Source organism: Aspergillus undulatus (genome assembly GCF_047715775.1).
Source record: "Aspergillus undulatus strain CBS 261.88 unplaced genomic scaffold BDV17scaffold_47, whole genome shotgun sequence".
NCBI lineage: Eukaryota > Fungi > Ascomycota > Eurotiomycetes > Eurotiales > Aspergillaceae > Aspergillus > Aspergillus undulatus.
Window position 1 is genome coordinate 88034 of NW_027396651.1, and position 17501 is coordinate 105534.

At 51.5% G+C, this 17501-nt stretch overlaps 5 protein-coding genes across 5 annotated transcripts; 3 read left to right on the forward strand and 2 right to left on the reverse strand.

Moving 5' to 3' along the window:
* The first annotated feature begins 1767 nt into the window (after nucleotides 1-1767).
* On the forward strand, nucleotides 1768-3108 carry BDV17DRAFT_270598 (uncharacterized protein). Its single transcript, XM_073758701.1, has 6 exons — nucleotides 1768-2177; nucleotides 2226-2452; nucleotides 2504-2608; nucleotides 2665-2704; nucleotides 2753-2793; nucleotides 2852-3108. Exons 1-6 carry the CDS (start codon nucleotides 1952-1954, stop codon nucleotides 3059-3061), a joined length of 849 nt encoding a protein of 282 aa, XP_073612810.1. The 5' UTR covers nucleotides 1768-1951; the 3' UTR covers nucleotides 3062-3108.
* A 646-nt stretch (nucleotides 3109-3754) lies between these two features.
* On the reverse strand, nucleotides 3755-5635 carry BDV17DRAFT_293957 (uncharacterized protein; the record flags this gene model as incomplete). The annotated part of the gene is made up of 4 exons (XM_073762732.1): nucleotides 3755-3867; nucleotides 3944-4430; nucleotides 4499-5445; nucleotides 5524-5635. 4 exons carry the CDS (start codon nucleotides 5633-5635, stop codon nucleotides 3755-3757), a joined length of 1659 nt encoding a protein of 552 aa, XP_073612811.1.
* Nucleotides 5636-8638: 3003 nt separating this feature from the next.
* Nucleotides 8639-10340, reverse strand: BDV17DRAFT_293958 (uncharacterized protein; the record flags this gene model as incomplete). Its single annotated transcript, XM_073762733.1, has 2 exons — nucleotides 8639-9895; nucleotides 9945-10340. The coding sequence occupies 2 exons, from the start codon at nucleotides 10338-10340 to the stop codon at nucleotides 8639-8641; spliced, it is 1653 nt and encodes a 550-aa protein (XP_073612812.1).
* A 1103-nt stretch (nucleotides 10341-11443) lies between these two features.
* BDV17DRAFT_270610 (uncharacterized protein) lies at nucleotides 11444-15140 on the forward strand. Its single transcript, XM_073758702.1, has 4 exons — nucleotides 11444-11829; nucleotides 11875-12632; nucleotides 12697-13711; nucleotides 13754-15140. Exons 1-4 carry the CDS (start codon nucleotides 11569-11571, stop codon nucleotides 14861-14863), a joined length of 3144 nt encoding a protein of 1047 aa, XP_073612813.1. The 5' UTR covers nucleotides 11444-11568; the 3' UTR covers nucleotides 14864-15140.
* On the forward strand, nucleotides 15120-17448 carry BDV17DRAFT_270612 (Zn(II)2Cys6 transcription factor). The gene is made up of 5 exons (XM_073758703.1): nucleotides 15120-15361; nucleotides 15411-15451; nucleotides 15496-16169; nucleotides 16215-17054; nucleotides 17157-17448. The coding sequence occupies exons 1-5, from the start codon at nucleotides 15282-15284 to the stop codon at nucleotides 17409-17411; spliced, it is 1890 nt and encodes a 629-aa protein (XP_073612814.1). The 5' UTR covers nucleotides 15120-15281; the 3' UTR covers nucleotides 17412-17448.
* Nucleotides 17449-17501: the final 53 nt, after the last annotated feature.

Sequence of the window (17501 nt, forward strand, 5' to 3'; positions counted from 1 at the left end):
ATCGACTTGGGTCGATTGCTGAAGCGCATGACATGATTCTGAACCTCGTGCTCATGCTGTCAATGCTGGTGGAAGATTGTATCAGCGCAGGTGAAGACAAGCCCCTTGTGTGGCTCGTAAATATCGTTGCTCTGACAGGGTTGATTAGCGGCTGGAAATGGACAGAGACAGGAGTTGTCCAAGGAAGAGCTCGCAAGCATGAGAGAAGTCGACGACATTTTGGACCAGCTCAACCGAGTTACGATTGCAATCCGCAAGGCAGGAACAAGATCGCGACTGCAGAAGGCAGACGCCACGTTCGACCCTTCCTCTGCTCCACTCCGTGCCTTCCGCCAGCATCTCGAGTTGCTTCTTTTGCTGCATCCAGGGGAGGATCAGACATGCAACTCAATACTCCAACAGAGAAGCTACAATGCCTTGACTCCAATTCAATCAAGGCTGATTGAAGCCAACCTCCGTCGCCGAAATCGGTTTCTTTATGCCCAAAAGCATGTCCAGAAGCTCAGCGAGGGATATAGGAATCACCTTCGAGCGCCTGTCAGCATACATGATCCAAAATCGCGGCCGTCTCATCCAAACCAGCCGGGAACAGCCCAGGGCGCGACTGTGCCAACCGCAGAGAGTCCTGTGGGCGATGCACTTACACATAGTGCGACCACAGCTACTGCAATCGATGCTTCAATTATACTCCCGTCAAGGAAGCCAGCAAGACCTGCTGCCACCACCGTCCTATCGGTAACCACCTCTCGCATATCCTACCCCATCCCGCCACATATTGGTATTAACCAGAGTCTTTTCCGATGCCCCTGCTGCTGTCAATCTATTCCAGCAACTGTTGCATGTGGTAAAATGTGGAAGTAGGTTGGAATCCCGAAATTTGCACCTCCCTGAATCTGACTTTACTACTTCTGTGCGAAGGAACCATCTGACGGGGGATGTTCTTCCCTACACATGCATATTGCCGAACTGTATGCATCCTTTTACGCTATATCCCACGAAGGAAGCTTGGGTCAACCATATGGTCAACGATCATCATAGGACTTCACAATGGACCTGTAATCTGTGCGCAAAGAAAGGTATCTGCCTCACATTCAGCCAACCAGACGGCCTCGCGGCTCACTTGACGAGCCTGCACAAGCGAGGGATCAAGGCTACCCAGGTACCAACTTTGGTATCTGCTTGGGAGGGAGAGAGCCCGGTCGAGGTCAGCCAATGCCCTCTCTGTGATTTCAAGCATGAAGACCGAATGGAGATGCTTAATCATATCGCCGAGGACATTCATGTATTTGCGCTAAGGTCGCTACCATGGCCAGAAATTGATCCCTTGGAGGACAACGATGGGAGTGACGATAACGATGACAGTTGCTACTTCAAAAGATATCCCTACTTTGGAACAGACAGTGACCGGTCGAAACTGTCGTCAAACCTGTCTTTGTCACCATATGAGGTCTCGGTTTCGGAAAGCCATGCTGGCTCAGATGCCGACCAAGAAACAGGTCTTACAGAGGAACTCCTGGGACACATACAACCGCAACGGACGAAACGAGATGATACAGATGGGTGGCTTGAAACGCTCTGGACAGACTTTGATGAACAAGATACTTCCCTCGACCATGAGATGGAGAATGATATATACATGGAGTTCGGAGAGCATCAGCCGGGATACCCTGCACGGCCACATTACGTGTTACCACCTATTCACGCAATCTCTCCTCCCTTAACCTGGGTTGATTCAAGGCCTCGAGAGCTATACCGCCTGGCCCCGTTGAGCGAAGTACAGCGGCTACCACCCATTTCTTACTCTCACACACAAAGACAGCGACAAACAAGTGACGGGACTGACGAAAGCTCTCAGATCCGGCACTATCGGGAGCCTGACTACCACGGAGGACACGAACATGATGGGATCAATCAAGCGAATTATGACCGGTATCTTGAAGACCATGATAGCATGCAGCTTGACCAGACAGATTACTATGAGCGCTATTTTGAGCCTGGCTACCCCATAGGACATGAAAGTATGGAGGTGGATCAGACTGGTTATAATCGGCACTATCATGAGCCTGACTACTGGGGAGGGAATGAAAGTATAGAGGTCAATCAGCCAGGCCATACTGGGCGATACGCAGGAGAAGCTGCCTATCTGCCAGCCGTTTATCGGGCTCCTCAAGCACTTGGTATTTCCGGACAGTCTACCCATTCACGATATGGAGTTGACTCTTTAGGCCCCTTCCGAGAACCAACATACATGCAAGGCAGCTACCCAACAGAAAACACCGAGCGATACGTGGATAGTCCAGATGACCCTAGATTCACGCCCGCGATCAGTGCTCGGTCACCCGAGGCCCGACTAGACCCCGGGAAAGAAGGGGCAAATATATCAAGGCCCCGAATTGCACGCGATTTATCAGAGTCCAGGTCTGCAAGGCCATCACCAGGATTTGAACATGTGGTATGTGAACGGAGATCCTGAAGCCAAATTCTAGAACTCACACTTGGACAGGGGTCAGGCTCAAATTTGTATGACACGTCTCAGTCACATCAAGAACCATATCCTGCTGTTGCAGGTGATGTGGACAGCGAGTGCCTGTTACCTCGCAAACCTGAGGTCTGCAAACCAACCAATCCCTGACAGTGGCAACTGATGAACTGAACTTCTCATAGGATGGGGAGCTCTTCTACCGTTATGATAACCTTGACCCTCGTAAGTATTGGGCTTCTTCTGCGCCTCACTGTTTGCTAATGTTGTTAGGATACTGCGTGCAACCCCATAGTTACTTTCAATGCGGCAAGGTAGGGCTGGCCTCGCAAAACAACATTGTTCGGAGACCGAATCTCTAACAGCCGTCAGGTTTTCGCCACTCTTTGGCATGAGTATCGGGCGGCCATGAGTGACGCTGCGACGTACCCGCTACAATATGTACGAGGAAGCTTCGGGGAACCGATATGCAGTACCATTCGCCGAATGGTGGTCATTGAGAATTCCGGAAATTGTTCCTTGTGCTTGAGTTGGCTTTCGTATTGCAAAAATTCTATCCACTGCCCACTCACTCTGCTCTAGCCCAATAAATACATACGGTGGGAAAGGTGTAGCGAAACAAGGCGTCGACGAGACGAAACATGCCATTCTCTACATGAGTGGCACGAGTCCAATGATTGGTCTCCGTGAGCCTCCTATGACCAAAGAGCCTTTGGAAGTGAATCCAGATACGGATTACGAAGATCTGAAACAGATGTCAAGACTGAACTTCGGCAAGATCTATACTGTCGAGCATAATGTTAAGGTTTTGCCAATTGGCGAGATCGCACCAGGTTCAATGACAAAGTTCCTTCAGTATGCGTGAGAAGAGACGGAGATGTAGAAGCTACAGGCCTTGCATCCTTAATATCATGCTCGCTGGCTGGCCAGGAAGGCTTTACTGAGGCTATTTGCGCCACATATGCGATAGGACATTATTGCGATATTTGAAGCCACGATATGATGACAATACAATTCCATTACTTCTGCCGGAACTATTTAGTAATGCCCTTGAGCAGTAGGCCTCCCGCACGTCCAGAGAGAGCATTTCATAAGAATTGTGTAATGTGAATCGCGTCACAAAAATGTTCCACAATCTACTACCCTAACATGTCTCACACCCTGCAATTTCTGACAACGAAACACCAGATCGAAGCGCATGATATTCAACTACGCTCTCGGGCCAGCCCCTGGTGTCCTCCCAGGAGAAGTTTCGCGCCGTTGGTTCAAACCCTGCTAAGGCAGGGGAAACGTGGACGACTGCACATCGTTGACAGCCGGCGCAGTATTGAAGACCAGCTGCAGACCAGGCGAGATCTTGCGCTCGTTGTGGGAAAACTGATTGTGGTCTGGAAGCGCACCGTCAGCATCACAATTTGATCCAAGGCCAAAACTCAGATCAAAGGGAAGCAAAGAAACACTTACACTGTGGCCCCTGAACCCCAACGGTCCCCTCAGCCCCCTGATCCTGCACATCAAAGTACCTAAACGTGACAAAATTCTTCCTGGCCTCCTCAAAAATAACCAAGAAATGAAAATACTGATCCTCCATATTATATCGCGTAACATAAAACTCGATGCTCAATTTCCTGTTCCCCTCCTCCCCCTCAACATCATAGTATATCCCATGCGGCTTCCCCTTCGTAATCTTGAGGTCTTTCCATAGTGGGAAGACCGAGTACGCGGCCATTCCGTTGCGGTAGGGTAGTTCCTGGCCTGTTCGCACACTGGCTATGCTGGACGTTGGTGGGACGTCTAGGCAGATCATCCCGTTGTCGTTTATGGCTAGTGTGCTGCTCGCATGGTCGTAAATTGTGATGGGGAAGGGGGTGGGGAGGGTGAAGGAGACGTCGTCGATGTTGTCTCCTGCGCCGCTTAGGCTGCCGACTAGGGATTTGGGGTTGCGGAGGGTCTATATCACGTCATGTTTAGTGAAAGCTGGTCAGTGTAGTGGATTGTTCTGGTATAGAATAGACTGACCACTGTATTTGGTAGTTCACCTGGCTCTGCCTGGCGGGGCTCCGGTGTAGGAGGTGTTGCAGCTGCAGCTGCAGCCGCCGCCGCTGCGACCTGAAGCTGATCAATGACCTTCTTATGCAAGTCGAGGAGATCGTCGAGATGGATGTGCACAGAAATATCATGTGCCTTTGTCTTCGCGTCACGTAGCTGGGCTTCGACTTGCAGGATGCCAGTCAACCGCGTAGAAACGGACGCGAGCAAACCTTCTGCTTCAGCTGTCTCGCCGTGTTTTGCGGCCAGGATCGCCTTGTCAGCGATCCACCTTACTTCGTCGTAGATCTGGAGTGCCTTGGGAAGACCTGCAGAGGAGCTTGTCGCGAGTCCCGTGAGGTCCTTTGCAGCGGGGCCAATGGCCTCAATGTTCGCCGTCAGAAGTGGACCGATGCTGGTGATGGTCTGGAGGTTGTAGCGTCCGGTGTCATTGTAGAGGGTTGCGAAGAGGGTAAGGACCGAGGCCTCGTAGGCGGAGATCGAAGCAGTGTAACTGCGGCTGTTCTCGAGAGCTACTTTGGCCTTGTACGATACTTGCTCGACCTCTGCAGCAACATGGCGGACATTACTGTGGTAATGAACCTGGACATAGTGCCAGGCCACCAGGAGCACAGTCGAGATGGAGAAGAGCGGAAGCGGCGAGAGCGTCGAAATCAGTAAGCCAACAGTAAGAGCACTACCCCCGAGAGCCTGCTCGAAGGTGGAGCTGAGCGATTTCCACTGGTGATAAGCAAACCGCGCCTGCCATGAAAAATACTTGTTTTGGTAAACGGCGACGGTGCTCAAGACTGTTGCGAAGATCAGGTCAACGGATCCAAGGTGTTGGAATGCGGTTGCTGGTGCGGTGCTAGGCACAGAAGCCGCGTTCCATCTACCAAGCAAAGGGTAGAAGAAAGCAAGCAGAATGATGCTGACCACTGGGCGGATAAAAGATTTGACTTGTCAGCATTCTATGCTTATACACAGTTTTTCTGCGGCATGAATCGATAACCCACGTTTATGCTGCTCGAGATATCCGACAAGCTGTTGCAAGGGCTGTAATGGTCCTGGAGATGATGGCGCCGGCTCAGAAGGAGGTGCCTGTGCAGTAGACGAATTTGCTGCCATGTTACCGGAATGGGTTCCGTTTGTTGTCGTGGATTCAATTCGGAATGGGAGAGTCGGAGGCCGTAGCTTAGAGGATTATCGCTGGACCAGGGATTCAGAGAACGGCAGCCGGGATGTAGTGGTTTTTATAATAAGAACAATTGAACCATGCCCTCGTGCCTATGAGCGAAGCCAGCCAGCTATTCTACGCGCTCGGGCATACGAGCATAATATTTCTGGCTGGCTAGCATTTGCAGGGATTAAATTAGGGAGGCAATGTTTACCGATTGGGAACCAACGTCTACTGGAGTCATGGCAAACCTGTATTGAGCGTTGTTGTGAGACCCCAGCTATTCGTTTACGAGCTGGCCAGCTACGCCTCGCGGGGGATACTCTGACGTGTGCCAGCTGCGCCTTGTCCGGACAGATCCGAATGGATGGACTCCAGAGAATACGGGCCCATGCATGTAAGATCGGAAAGCTGAGATGCATGGACCCCACACGCCTGGGCCCCGAGGGATGTCCCAGCAAGGGAAAGGAGCTCCCTACCTACCAAGTCCAGAACCTTGCGAAATGACAGCAAGCCCTCTGGAGAGAATTGCAGCTGAGGGTTATTGTGGGCAGTCAATTAACTCTGAGCCATGGGACTGAGAGTTGCACTGGCCAAGCTTCGATTCCAGTCAAGCCACGCATACGTTTTTGAATCCTAGAACCAGGTAGCCACATTCCTGTCAGCTAGGTGGCATATAGCTGTCAGCGCCAACGCTTTCCTGCAGATGCAGATGTGCCGAATCGCGCTTATGTTACTGACAATCCTGTACTAATAATAAACGGCCTTTGGGGAGCGTTAAAGGGTGACAAGCCATCTGTTACAGAGGGCTTTGAAAAGTACTCGGAAGCGGGGAGTGGGATGCGTGTGTTTCAGTATCATAGACCTGGGTAATTATTGAAGAGAAAGAGGGTTAGACATACATTAAAGGAGTGGTGATTTGGAACCCAGCATATTGTTATGCTTTCTTTACACCTACTTGTCCGCGCGTTGCCTCTATCCAACTAGGATATCTTTCCCATTCCTTCCTCGAGCCAGATCTCATACTCGTCGATGTGCATGTGAGGGTCATTCAGAGCATCGGTTGCTCATGCTATAGGACGCGCTCGACGCTCGTGGGCCTAGCTATGGTGTTGGGTCCTAGCTGCTAGAAAAGCTCAGCTTTGGTTAGGTTGTACAGTAGAATATGCGAACGGACATGAAGGCGCGATGTATCTGAGTACAACGCGCTCTTAACACAAGATTGTAAGTTAGAAGCTATGAGGATTGACTCATCCGAGTATCGATCTTCGACTACGTCGTCAAGTCAAAGTGAGAACCGTCCCAGCATCAGATCTGGTGCATTTGACTATGCCAGAGATGACAAGTACAAAGAACAGAGACTTCGACATGGAGCCTGTCTCTTACGTGCCATTAAATAGGATAGAACCAATTTTTACTATGAAAAACCTTTAATTGGACACACGTTTTGCATCTAGATATAAGGGAAGAAAAGACTGACCCCACAAACAAGAGCACAGCATTGATATTCCGTCAGCATACCAGATACCTTCTGTCGTCAGATGCACGCTCAAAAAATTCAGACATTATCACGATACCATTCCTGTCTAATTATCATCTCTCGGCCCTAAGTCGAGAAAGAATCCCCTCCGCGTCGAATGTGTCATCATCATCATCATCAGCAGCAGCAGCAGCAGGGGTCCTCCAAATGTCATTATTTTTGAAGTCCCAGGCCCAGTGACCCATATTTGATACCGCCATACTGGTACCATGCAAGCAATTCTTGAGCATCCATTGTACATCACCTTCACTCGTCTCTAAAGCGGAAGCACCTGCGACGACGTTAACTTGAGCTTTTCGACACTGTATCAAGGAAAGACTAACACTGCGACAATAGACGCTGGAGTTCCTGCATTTGGGTCACAGCGCGGCGAATTGCATTGGGAGAGCCACAATGGACGCTGTATGAGGTATCGGCATCGTTTAAACAAATATCCTTGGTCCATTTCTTGTAATTTTGGGAAGGGACGGCTGTACTTATATTCTTCAAGACTGAGAAAAAGAACTCAACATGCATTATCGCCACCTCAGTAAACAATGGTGGGATGGAGAAAGAAAGATTATTAACAAAAAGCTGAGACAGATAATGGGAACAAGAATCTGGGAAATTGTCTGCATTGTGTAGATGTTGACTTATTCTTGACTACAAAATGTGGTTTGCATTTGATGTGAAATGTTGTATTACAACATACAAAGGCTGAAAAAGAATTGACTGTGCAAAGGTTTCCATTGTGAAGAGCAATGCCAGGAACTTATTTCGGTCTATGCCAAACACAGTCTGAGGATATGAACATAACTGTAATCCGTTCGTGGGAGAGTGTGCGGGTCTCAAAGCCAGTGTGGCTGCCTATCATGTAACCAGGAAGGCCCTAGAGAGAGTTTGTCTTCCATGCAGATTACCTTAAGGTAAAGTTGCGTATGACATGTGTTCTTCCGGTCCGTGAAGCTGTAGAAGACTGTATCTTTCGCTTGAAAGACCCAAGTTCAGAGCCCGGGGCCATTCCCGGGCACGGTGCCGCTCAACCGGAACTGCGTGTTTGCAGTGGCAGTCATTCTCGTTTTAGATGATAGAGGACTATTGTCTGATGCGCGGGGGCATGCATCCGAGTTGAGACGCTCCCATCGACTGAGGATGCGCAGTGCGCTAGTGTAACATCAGACACGTTCAATCTCCATTTCGACTTTTGCCGAAACTTGTATGGCGTTTTTGTTTTGAGGAACACTTCTCGCTCCAACCGTCACCGACTGGCATCGAGAGGGGCTCGCTGCAGGGCTGGACCGATTGCTCCATGAGCCACCGTCAATTAGGCACTGGATTGTAGTCTGCAAATCCCCAGCTTACGAGTATCGGCAACCTTTCCTGTCCGTTTTGGACCCCATATACAATCCTATCATTCCCAACCAACCACCATCAATCACAAACTCCCATCATTCCTATAAAGCGGCCTCACAACCTTCCCAAAAAATGCCCTCCGAAAAGCCGCATCATCCCATTCCGCAGCCGGCCGCTCCGTCTCAAACGTACAATGAATGCATCTCGTAATGACATCCGAGACAAAATCCACAAGCACAGATTTACTATCTGCGCTCTCAGCCCACTCATTCGCGACCTTGAGCCGCGACCAGAATGCGTTTCGCAGAGGTGTGCCTGAACCCCGCGCGTACCATTCGAAGGGCTTCTGGTGCCAGATTTCGAGGAGGAGGATTGCGGTTTCGAGGAGGGCGAAGCGCGCGCCGGGGTGGGGGATAACATGTTTTTTCGGGCGTCGGGGGGGGGAGGGGATTGTGCGGAGGATGAGAAGTTTCGGGTTGAAAGGGTTTGGGTTTGGATTTGGATTTGGATTTGGGTTTTGGTTATGATTGAGGTGCGAATTCGACATCCGATTATTGGGATTAGGGCCCGTTCCTGTAAGCATATGTGCGTCATCTGGCGTGAAGAAAATTGCGCTGCTGGAGATCGACTCGCAGATCCAGCGCGTCGGACAGAGCTGAAGGACTGAGGAGACAATGATGAACGATAAGTGGACTTTCTGCGGGATTGTCCAGGAGCCTGGCGGTGAGTGGCGAAGGACTGTGTTTAGGGATGTGAGATTTGATGTAATCGGTCGTGTTGGGGTACTCGGTTGGAGTTCTCTGTAGGTGAGGTGTCCGTCCTCGGAGAGGTTCATTTCGGGGGTTGTGCCTCCTGTTTCGGCCTGAGCTATTATTTGGCAAAGGTCGTTGCTTATTTTCGACTGGCCACTGTCTGTCTTGCTCGGTGGGAGGTTCACAACAACCGTATAAAACCTCTCCTCAAAACCAGTCAGTCTCAAACCCACAGTAAACGCCATCGGCGACGCACAAGAGCCCCCCTCCCGAGCACTATTTATTATATCGCGACCGGTCTGGATGAATATCGCAGCAGAGTGCAACTCGTGACAGTCCCTGTCAAAACCACTAGCTATCGCACCGTATAACCGGTCTGCATTCTCCCCGAGCATGTCCAAAGGTGACCCCCTAGGTGCAGGTGGTGAAGGCGCGGGCTCCGGCGCTGGCGGTGGTGTTGGTACTGGTGCCATTGTCGGGGTCAGAGAGCACGCCACTCGGAGCCGAGCGAGAAGGACAGTCGAGTGATCCATTTTCTCAAGGATCCTGTCCAAGTCCTTTTTTTTGAGCGAGGATTTGTGTTGCGGCTGTCAGAGAGGATTAGCAGAGGTTCCCTTTATTGATAAGAGTACGTACCTGCACAGAAGCCGTAACCCCAGCCAACCTCCCCGCCAAATCCATCACGTCCTCACCGCACCTCTTAACAGTGGATATATATACTTCATACCCACTACTAAGAGCCTTTTGAATCGCGATAACAACCTCCTTGTCCCGGAAGTAGATAGCGTGCGGTTGGTGCAGGATTTCAGATACCTGGTCCTTTGAGAGGGTTGTTGATGACAAGATCGTTTCGAGGTCCTGGCGGAGGATGAAGTGAAGTCGTTTCAGTATGTCGGATAGATTCTGGAGGGCTTTTGCCGTGTCTCTGTCTTTGTCTTTCGTAGATTGGTAATGCGGTTTACAGGCTTGGACTGAATTGATGACCAGCGGTAGCCCGCCGATGACCACGCCGAGGACTTCGAGGCCGCTCATTGCGGGGGTGTGATTCTATGAAGTAGGGTAAGAATGTTGGCCATTGATATTTTTGAATGTGGCATTATGGGATATTTCAGATGTGCTCGCCGCATCCAGGTTAGATAGACGTCATCCGAACCTTGATATTCAAGATACCTGCGTACCATGGATAAAGACCATGGGGTACCGTTTCATCCCGGGTTTGATTTGACATCATTTGTTTACGGAGAGAATATCGGGCATTCTTAAAATCTCATCAATCCATGAAAGATTCCTGTAAGAGGACTGTTCGCGCAGCCTTGCGGACGCGGCATAAACGGACGCCCCGGAGGGCTGCGAGGCTCCTCGATAGAACAGTTGAAAAGCGGTCATCAAAGGAAATCATAGCGACTCTTATCCTATATAGATAAGCAAAATGACTCGAGATCGAGTTGCAATGGTAAGATAAAGGCGTATGCGACAGCTCCGATGCGATCCGTACGTGCCCGGTCAGATCGAACTACCGGTTGCTCCAGTTCTGGAACCCCGGAAACCTAAGAATATTTGGCAAGGAATAGCCGAAAAAAAAGATTATTGATCGAGCGCCTCCGTCAAGGCGAGGCCTCCGTAGTGAGCCAGCACGGAAACATGACTGGCATTTGCGATGGCTCGGGAGCGCATTGTCTTTTTATTCGTGCGGGAAGGGCACGCAGGCTGCGCTGAACGATTGAATAAAGCAAATCTCGAAACTATTAGCAAGCTTTGCCTTTTCTCGATCAATTATGAAAATGTTCTACATCTAATGCGCCAGCTTCATGCCGGCATTGGCTGCTTGCCGGACCAAAGCATTAGCACGGGAACCCGGCACAATGCGATCGATCGATCGTGGATCCGGCGATCCGGGTCCTGCAAATGTAGGCCCAAGAGTAAGATTGCAACATGTTCATGCAGATTAGTCGAGTGGCTCAGACATTTGTTTGTCGAGGCTGCATTAGTGTGTGACGAGTCCTGCTCAAGAGACCAGTCATGATCGAGACATCCAACCCAAGGCCAGAAAAGCAGAAAAAGAAACATCGGTCACCAGACCGCGCGATCCAGGCAATTGCTGGTACGGAGGTAGAGATGGTGGGGTATCTTAAAGACCGTACTTAGCGCTGACGACGAATGTGTCACAGTTACCTCTGTGGCGTCTTCGTGCATCCTTAAATATGCCAGTGATCCCTGACGATTTCAGAGGCTTGCATCGAGACCAGATCGTTCTGTCAATATGCGCATCCTTCAGCAGCACCGCTCCTCGGCGGAGGAATCCGAAGAGCATACAGAGGAAGTGATTCAGCGATTTGGTCGACTGTATACTCTGGACGACTTGATCCGCCTCCGAGCCGCAGACGCAATCCAGGTGCCAATTCTAGCATACCCTAACCCGTCGCAAGATGGAGTTACGTCGTATGAGTACTTCACCGGGGAAAGACTGGACATTATGATTGACGAAACTGTCTGTAAGTTCTTAGATCTGGGCATTCTACCGGTAGGTGTTTCCTCGCAAGGAGATCCTTCAGCTAATTTGACATAGCCCAAGGGAGATGGGCAAATCGTTGCCCTGCTCACAATGTCTGACATGAACATGCTCGTCGCCTTCTTCGCCCTGAGCCGAATGGGATATACTGTGATGATGCTCTCTCCCCGCTTGTCCGCCGCTGCGTGTATTTCCTTATTGGATACAGTCGGCTGCGACACCATATTGTACGGCCAGGCACCGAGCATCCGGAAAACGATAGGCGAGATACTCCAACTCAAGATGGTGACGTGTCGACCAATGGTCCAGCGCCCCTCTGAATCCGAGTTGGCAGAAGGCCCATGTGTGTTGGTCCTCAACCGAAGCCGAAACCGTGAATCCCAGAAGGATCGGACAGCGCTAATTCTTCATTCGTCTGGCTCTACTGGTCTGCCGAAGCCGCTCTTGTTGAGTCACAAAGCTATCATGATGCATCCTCTGCGCGGACCCGGGCTCACTTCGTTCAACCCTCTTCCCTGGTATCACTTGCATGGCTTGTCGACCGCTTTCCAGGCGATGTATATGAGGAAGGTGGCATACTTATGGGACGTTAACCTGCCTTTAACGACCACATCTGTTGTCTCAGCCCTCAAAGCCGCTAAGCCAGAATCCGTCCACGGTGTCTCGTACTTGCTGCAGCTTCTTGTAGACTGCGAACAAGGACTCGAATGCCTGAGGTCCTGCAGGCTGGTCACTTATGGAGGCGCACCGTGCCCCGATGATCTTGGAGATCGACTTGTCGCCGAAGGAGTGCGCTTTGGTGGATCTTTTGGTCTGTGAGTACCTCCTTCATTCTATATGCTCTTTGGAACTTTCGCCGCTGATACTTCGCAACTATAGCACCGAAGCTGGGCTGGTAGCAGAGTCGATATCACGGCCAGTCGAGGACCCTCACTGGAACTATTTGCGATTCTTCGATAATGTTAGACAATATGTCTGGATGAAGCCGATTGGAGACGGTCTTTATGAGTGCGTGTACCTTGCCGGACATCCTGTGCTCACAACTTCGAATTCGGATGACCCACCAGGTTCATTCCATTCGCGAGATGTTTTCGCACCTCATCCAGCCATGCCCGACCGCTGGAAGTATATAACGCGGCTCGACGACAGGATTACGCTTTTGACCGGAGAGAAAGTGCTTCCTTTGCCCATTGAAGGAACAATCAAACAGAGCGCATTGATCGACGAAGCAGTAGTAGTTGGAGTCAACGAAGCTGTCCCAGGCCTTCTCCTGTTTAGATCTCAAGCAGCTGAGAAAATCGCCGACAATGAATTCATTGACTTGATTTGGCCGAATGTACAAGACGCGAATTCCAGGGCAGAGCAATTTTCGCAGATAACTCGAGATATGATTCGTGTTTTGCCTTATGGCTCCATTCGCCCGCAGACGGACAAGGGCTCCATGATCAGAGCGCAGGTCTACGCGCGATACGCAGACGCCATCAAAAGCTTATATTCAAATGTCGAGCAGGAGACAAATGGAACACCACAGACAGATGACAAACGAGAAACGACTGAGACTCGCTTGATTAAGCTCTGCCAGAACGAGCTTGGATTGCGCATTCCTGACATCCAAAGTGAGCTGTTCACCTTGGGGGTCGATAGTCTCAAGGCCACTCATTTGAGACGCTTGATCCTGAGGGAGTTCAAGGTCCCGGACACCCTACTGGGCCACAACGTGGTTTATGAGGCGGGAAATATTACGCGACTGGCCGCCCAGATTCGTGACGCTCAGTGTGGCAGCGTTGCAGCGGACGAGGATCAAGCATCGATTATGGAGGACTTGGTCGCAAAATATTCGTCATTCAGAACTCATGTTCCATGTTCAGAGACAATCAAGAACGACAGAGGAGTTGTAAGTCGGCATTCATCCATATGGATTCTGGCTGATTGTTAGATCGTAACCGGAGCTACTGGCTCCATAGGGGCGCACACATTATATCAGCTCCTGCATGACGAGACCGCGTCGGTTGTATACTGCCTCACGAGAAGAGACAACCCGAAGCAAGCTATTTTGGACACACTTGCAGAACGGGGCCTCAACGTTCTGCCCTGCCGAGCGAAAAAGATCGCTGCGCTCAAATGCGCCCTGAATGAGCCCGATCTGGGATTGAACAAGGCAATGGTTGAACAGATGCGCCAGTCGGTATCTTTGATAATCCACACCGCTTGGCCTGTGAATTTCAATCTGCCGCTCGCCAGCTTTGAGCCTCACATTCAAGGGCTAAGTAATTTGATTGACTTCTCATTGTCGGTGCAGATGCCCGCCCCAGCGGTAATGCTTTTCTGCTCTTCTATTTCAACTGTGTTGGGTTCATCGTCAATCGAAGAACGACCGGTCGATGACTTCAGCAGTGCTCTTGACATGGGCTATGCCCGCTCGAAACTCGTCGGAGAGAAAATGGTCAGCAATGCTCGGAAGTCAGGGGCGAGAGCGTTCTCGCTTCGAATCGGGCAAGTCTCCGGCCATTCCAAGAAGGGATTGTGGAATGACTCGGAGACAATTCCATTGATGCTTCGATCCGCCCTCACATTGAAGGCACTCCCTGATTTGGATACTGTATGCTCGTGGCTGCCAGCGGATAAGCTTGCATGCTCGCTGCTGGAGATTGCCCGATCTTGCTCAAGGAACCCATTGGACGACTGCAGGCCCGAAAATGACGACTCGGTCTATAATCTGTGCAACTCCCGCACGTTCACCTGGTTTGATATGCTCGACACCCTGCGTCGACATCGATTCGTGTTTGAGACCATCCCCTTTGACGAATGGCTCAAGAAGCTGCGCGAGAGCGAGGCTCGAGGCGAGGAACTGGTGAATCCTGCAGTTAAGTTAATAGAGCACTATGAAGCGATATACGGAAGCGAGGCACCTTCGACGCCGAGGATATTCCGAACGGACAAGGCCGAGCGGGACAGCACAACACTGCGGAATGGCCAGCTAAGGATCATCGAAGACGGAATCCTGGCAGTATACGCAGAGGATTGGAGGAAGCGATGGATTTCCTAGATTAGGAACTATGTACCAATATGGTCTGATGCCAATTGGAGATGTAACGTGTCTTGTGTTCTCGCGAGTGGGTAACGTAGTCAACCGGATCATCCCGGGCACCTTATCAAGACTTGGCTCGCAACACTGTGACAGTTAGACAGCGGCGATTGATGCAGGATGGGTTCTTTAGACGACCGTCCAATACGGAGTAGCAGATAGACAGGGGAGCGCAGTGGGGTGAAAGAGAGAAAGGCGGAGGAAGCCAAACCGAGAGCGGAAGGCGCGCGGCGACCGGCCGGGGAGAAGGCCGCGTCTCGGGGGCAGTGCCAGTATGGTACTAACGTAGTGCTAAAATGCGGGGATTCCCTTTCGCTGCTCAACCCACGCCTCGAGGGCGCCAACTGCCCTCCACGCTGCAGTCCGCAGTCACCCAGTCATGGATCACTCTCCCCCAAAGGTGGTCAAGAAGCGCATCAGGAAGCCCCGCGGTCGCGGTCTGCGCACCAATACTGGATGGTGATTGCCAATTGCCTGTCAACGTCATTCAAACTGACCGGATTGACAGCCTTACCTGCCGAACGAGGCACAAGAAATGCGACGAAAAGAGTGAGTCTAATGCAGCTTTACTAAAAACTGTGCTAATTACCCAGAACCGAGGTGCGGCCCGTGTACCAACTCGGACCGCGACTGCGTCTATGCGGGCGCTGCAGCTGCGCCTCGGGATGCAGCTGATGCAGCTACTGCAGCTACTACTGCTACTACTACCACTGCTACCAGTCCTGGCACTGCGACTCCTGCCTCCAACTCATCCCGCATACAGAACATCCTTTGCTCACCCCATTCGGCTCCCCCCGGTCCTGTAGCCCCCACTCTGGACTATGATGCCACCTCGGGCCCGAGTCTGGAGACGCACAACATCCTCGATCCCGAGCTGGTGGCTCTCTATCCCAACACCCGGCCCCAGCCCACGATCCCAGAGATCTACGATGGGCCTCTCCGGTCGATATCTGTGCAGTCGCCAGAAACGCTAACGCCTGACGTCAACAACGACAATGCGACCACAAAGTGGTTGAACCTGCTTGCGACTGATGCGGCCCAAGCAGGGAATGGCTTCAGCCTCCCAAGCGCGTCCAGCTCGGCTTCCCAGTCTCGGCTGTCCCGGGGCTCGGTAAGCCAGCTGCAGGATCTCACCAGCGCCCCAACACAACAATACTTTCCTCCGCAAATCGCTGAAAGACATGCCTGGCAGGCCGATTCGGATATTGCTTTATCCCATCACGAGGCTGCTCTTCTCCGGAACTTTGCCGACCGGATAGCTTTGCCAGTGAGTAACATCAAACTGGTAAAGAGCGCTGCTAACTGTCACAAGCTTGACCTCTTCGACTCTCATAAACATTTCTCCAACTATGCCACCCGGCTTGCTTTGCGCAATGTCGGTCTCATGAAAGCCATCCTCGCCCTATCCGCCCGCTACTCGTCCCTATCATCACCAAACGACCCATCCTCTTCGAGCAATTCAACCGTCGACCCAAACGAATCCATCCAATTCTACTACGAAACCCTACACTATGTCTCCACCGCCCTGCAATACAACTCCTACAAACACAGCGAAGAACTCCTCGCAACAGCAATCGTAGTAAGCACCTACGAGATGCTCGACGCAAGCGAACACAACTCCAACTGGCAACGACACCTCAAAGGCGTCTTCTGGATCCAGCGCTCCCAAGACGTCAACGGCGCCTCCGGCGGTCTTAGGCAGGCAGTCTGGTGGGCTTGGCTGCGACAAGACCTCTGGGCTGCCTTCCGCGAACACCGTCGCTGCTTCAGCTTCTGGCAGCCCATCGTCGATTACCCGGATCTCAGCCATGAAGACCTCGCGTATCGATCGGTGTACCTGCTCAGTCAGGTCGTGAATTACTGCACGGAGCCGCCGTCTGAGTCTGGGCAAGATGTCGATCCCGAGCAGGTGCGGTTGCGCACGGAAAGAGGGAACGAGCTGATGGATATGCTGGAGCGGTGGAGGAGCTTTGCCTCTGCAGCGTTCAAGGCATTTCCCGGTGAGAGTCGCGACGAGGGACATGGATGGACGCCTATTTGGGTTCATCCGCCTTCATTTGGAGTCGCGTTGCAGGTTTATAGCTTTGCCAAAATTCTCGTCTCTTTGCATCGCCCCGTGGCGACGGGGTTTGCAGGGTATCGTCAGTTTCAGGTACGTCGTCACCAACACCCCGCCAGCACCAGCACTTCACTTCCCTAAATAATCACAAAGCTGCATCCCCCGTCCAGAAACCAAACTAACATCTACTTCTAGAAAACGCTAACCGACGCCGTCGCCACAATTTGCGGAATCGCCATCGAGCTCAACGACCCCAGCTGCCAGATCATCTCCGCACAGTGCCTTTTCGGCGCCGGACTCTGCGTTCAAGACACAGCGCAGCAGGAAACAATCATCTCGCTTATTCAAGCGTGCGAGGCGCGCACGGGGTGGCCTATGGCGACGATGCAGGATGATTTGAGGAAGGAGTGGGCGAAAGTTACGGGGGAGGGAGCTGGTCAGGGGTCGTGAGGATGGACTTGACCGGGATTAAGAGTGCATTATACCCGCATACCGTTTATACAAAAAGAGAAGGGATTAAGATCTAGATTAATAAATGAC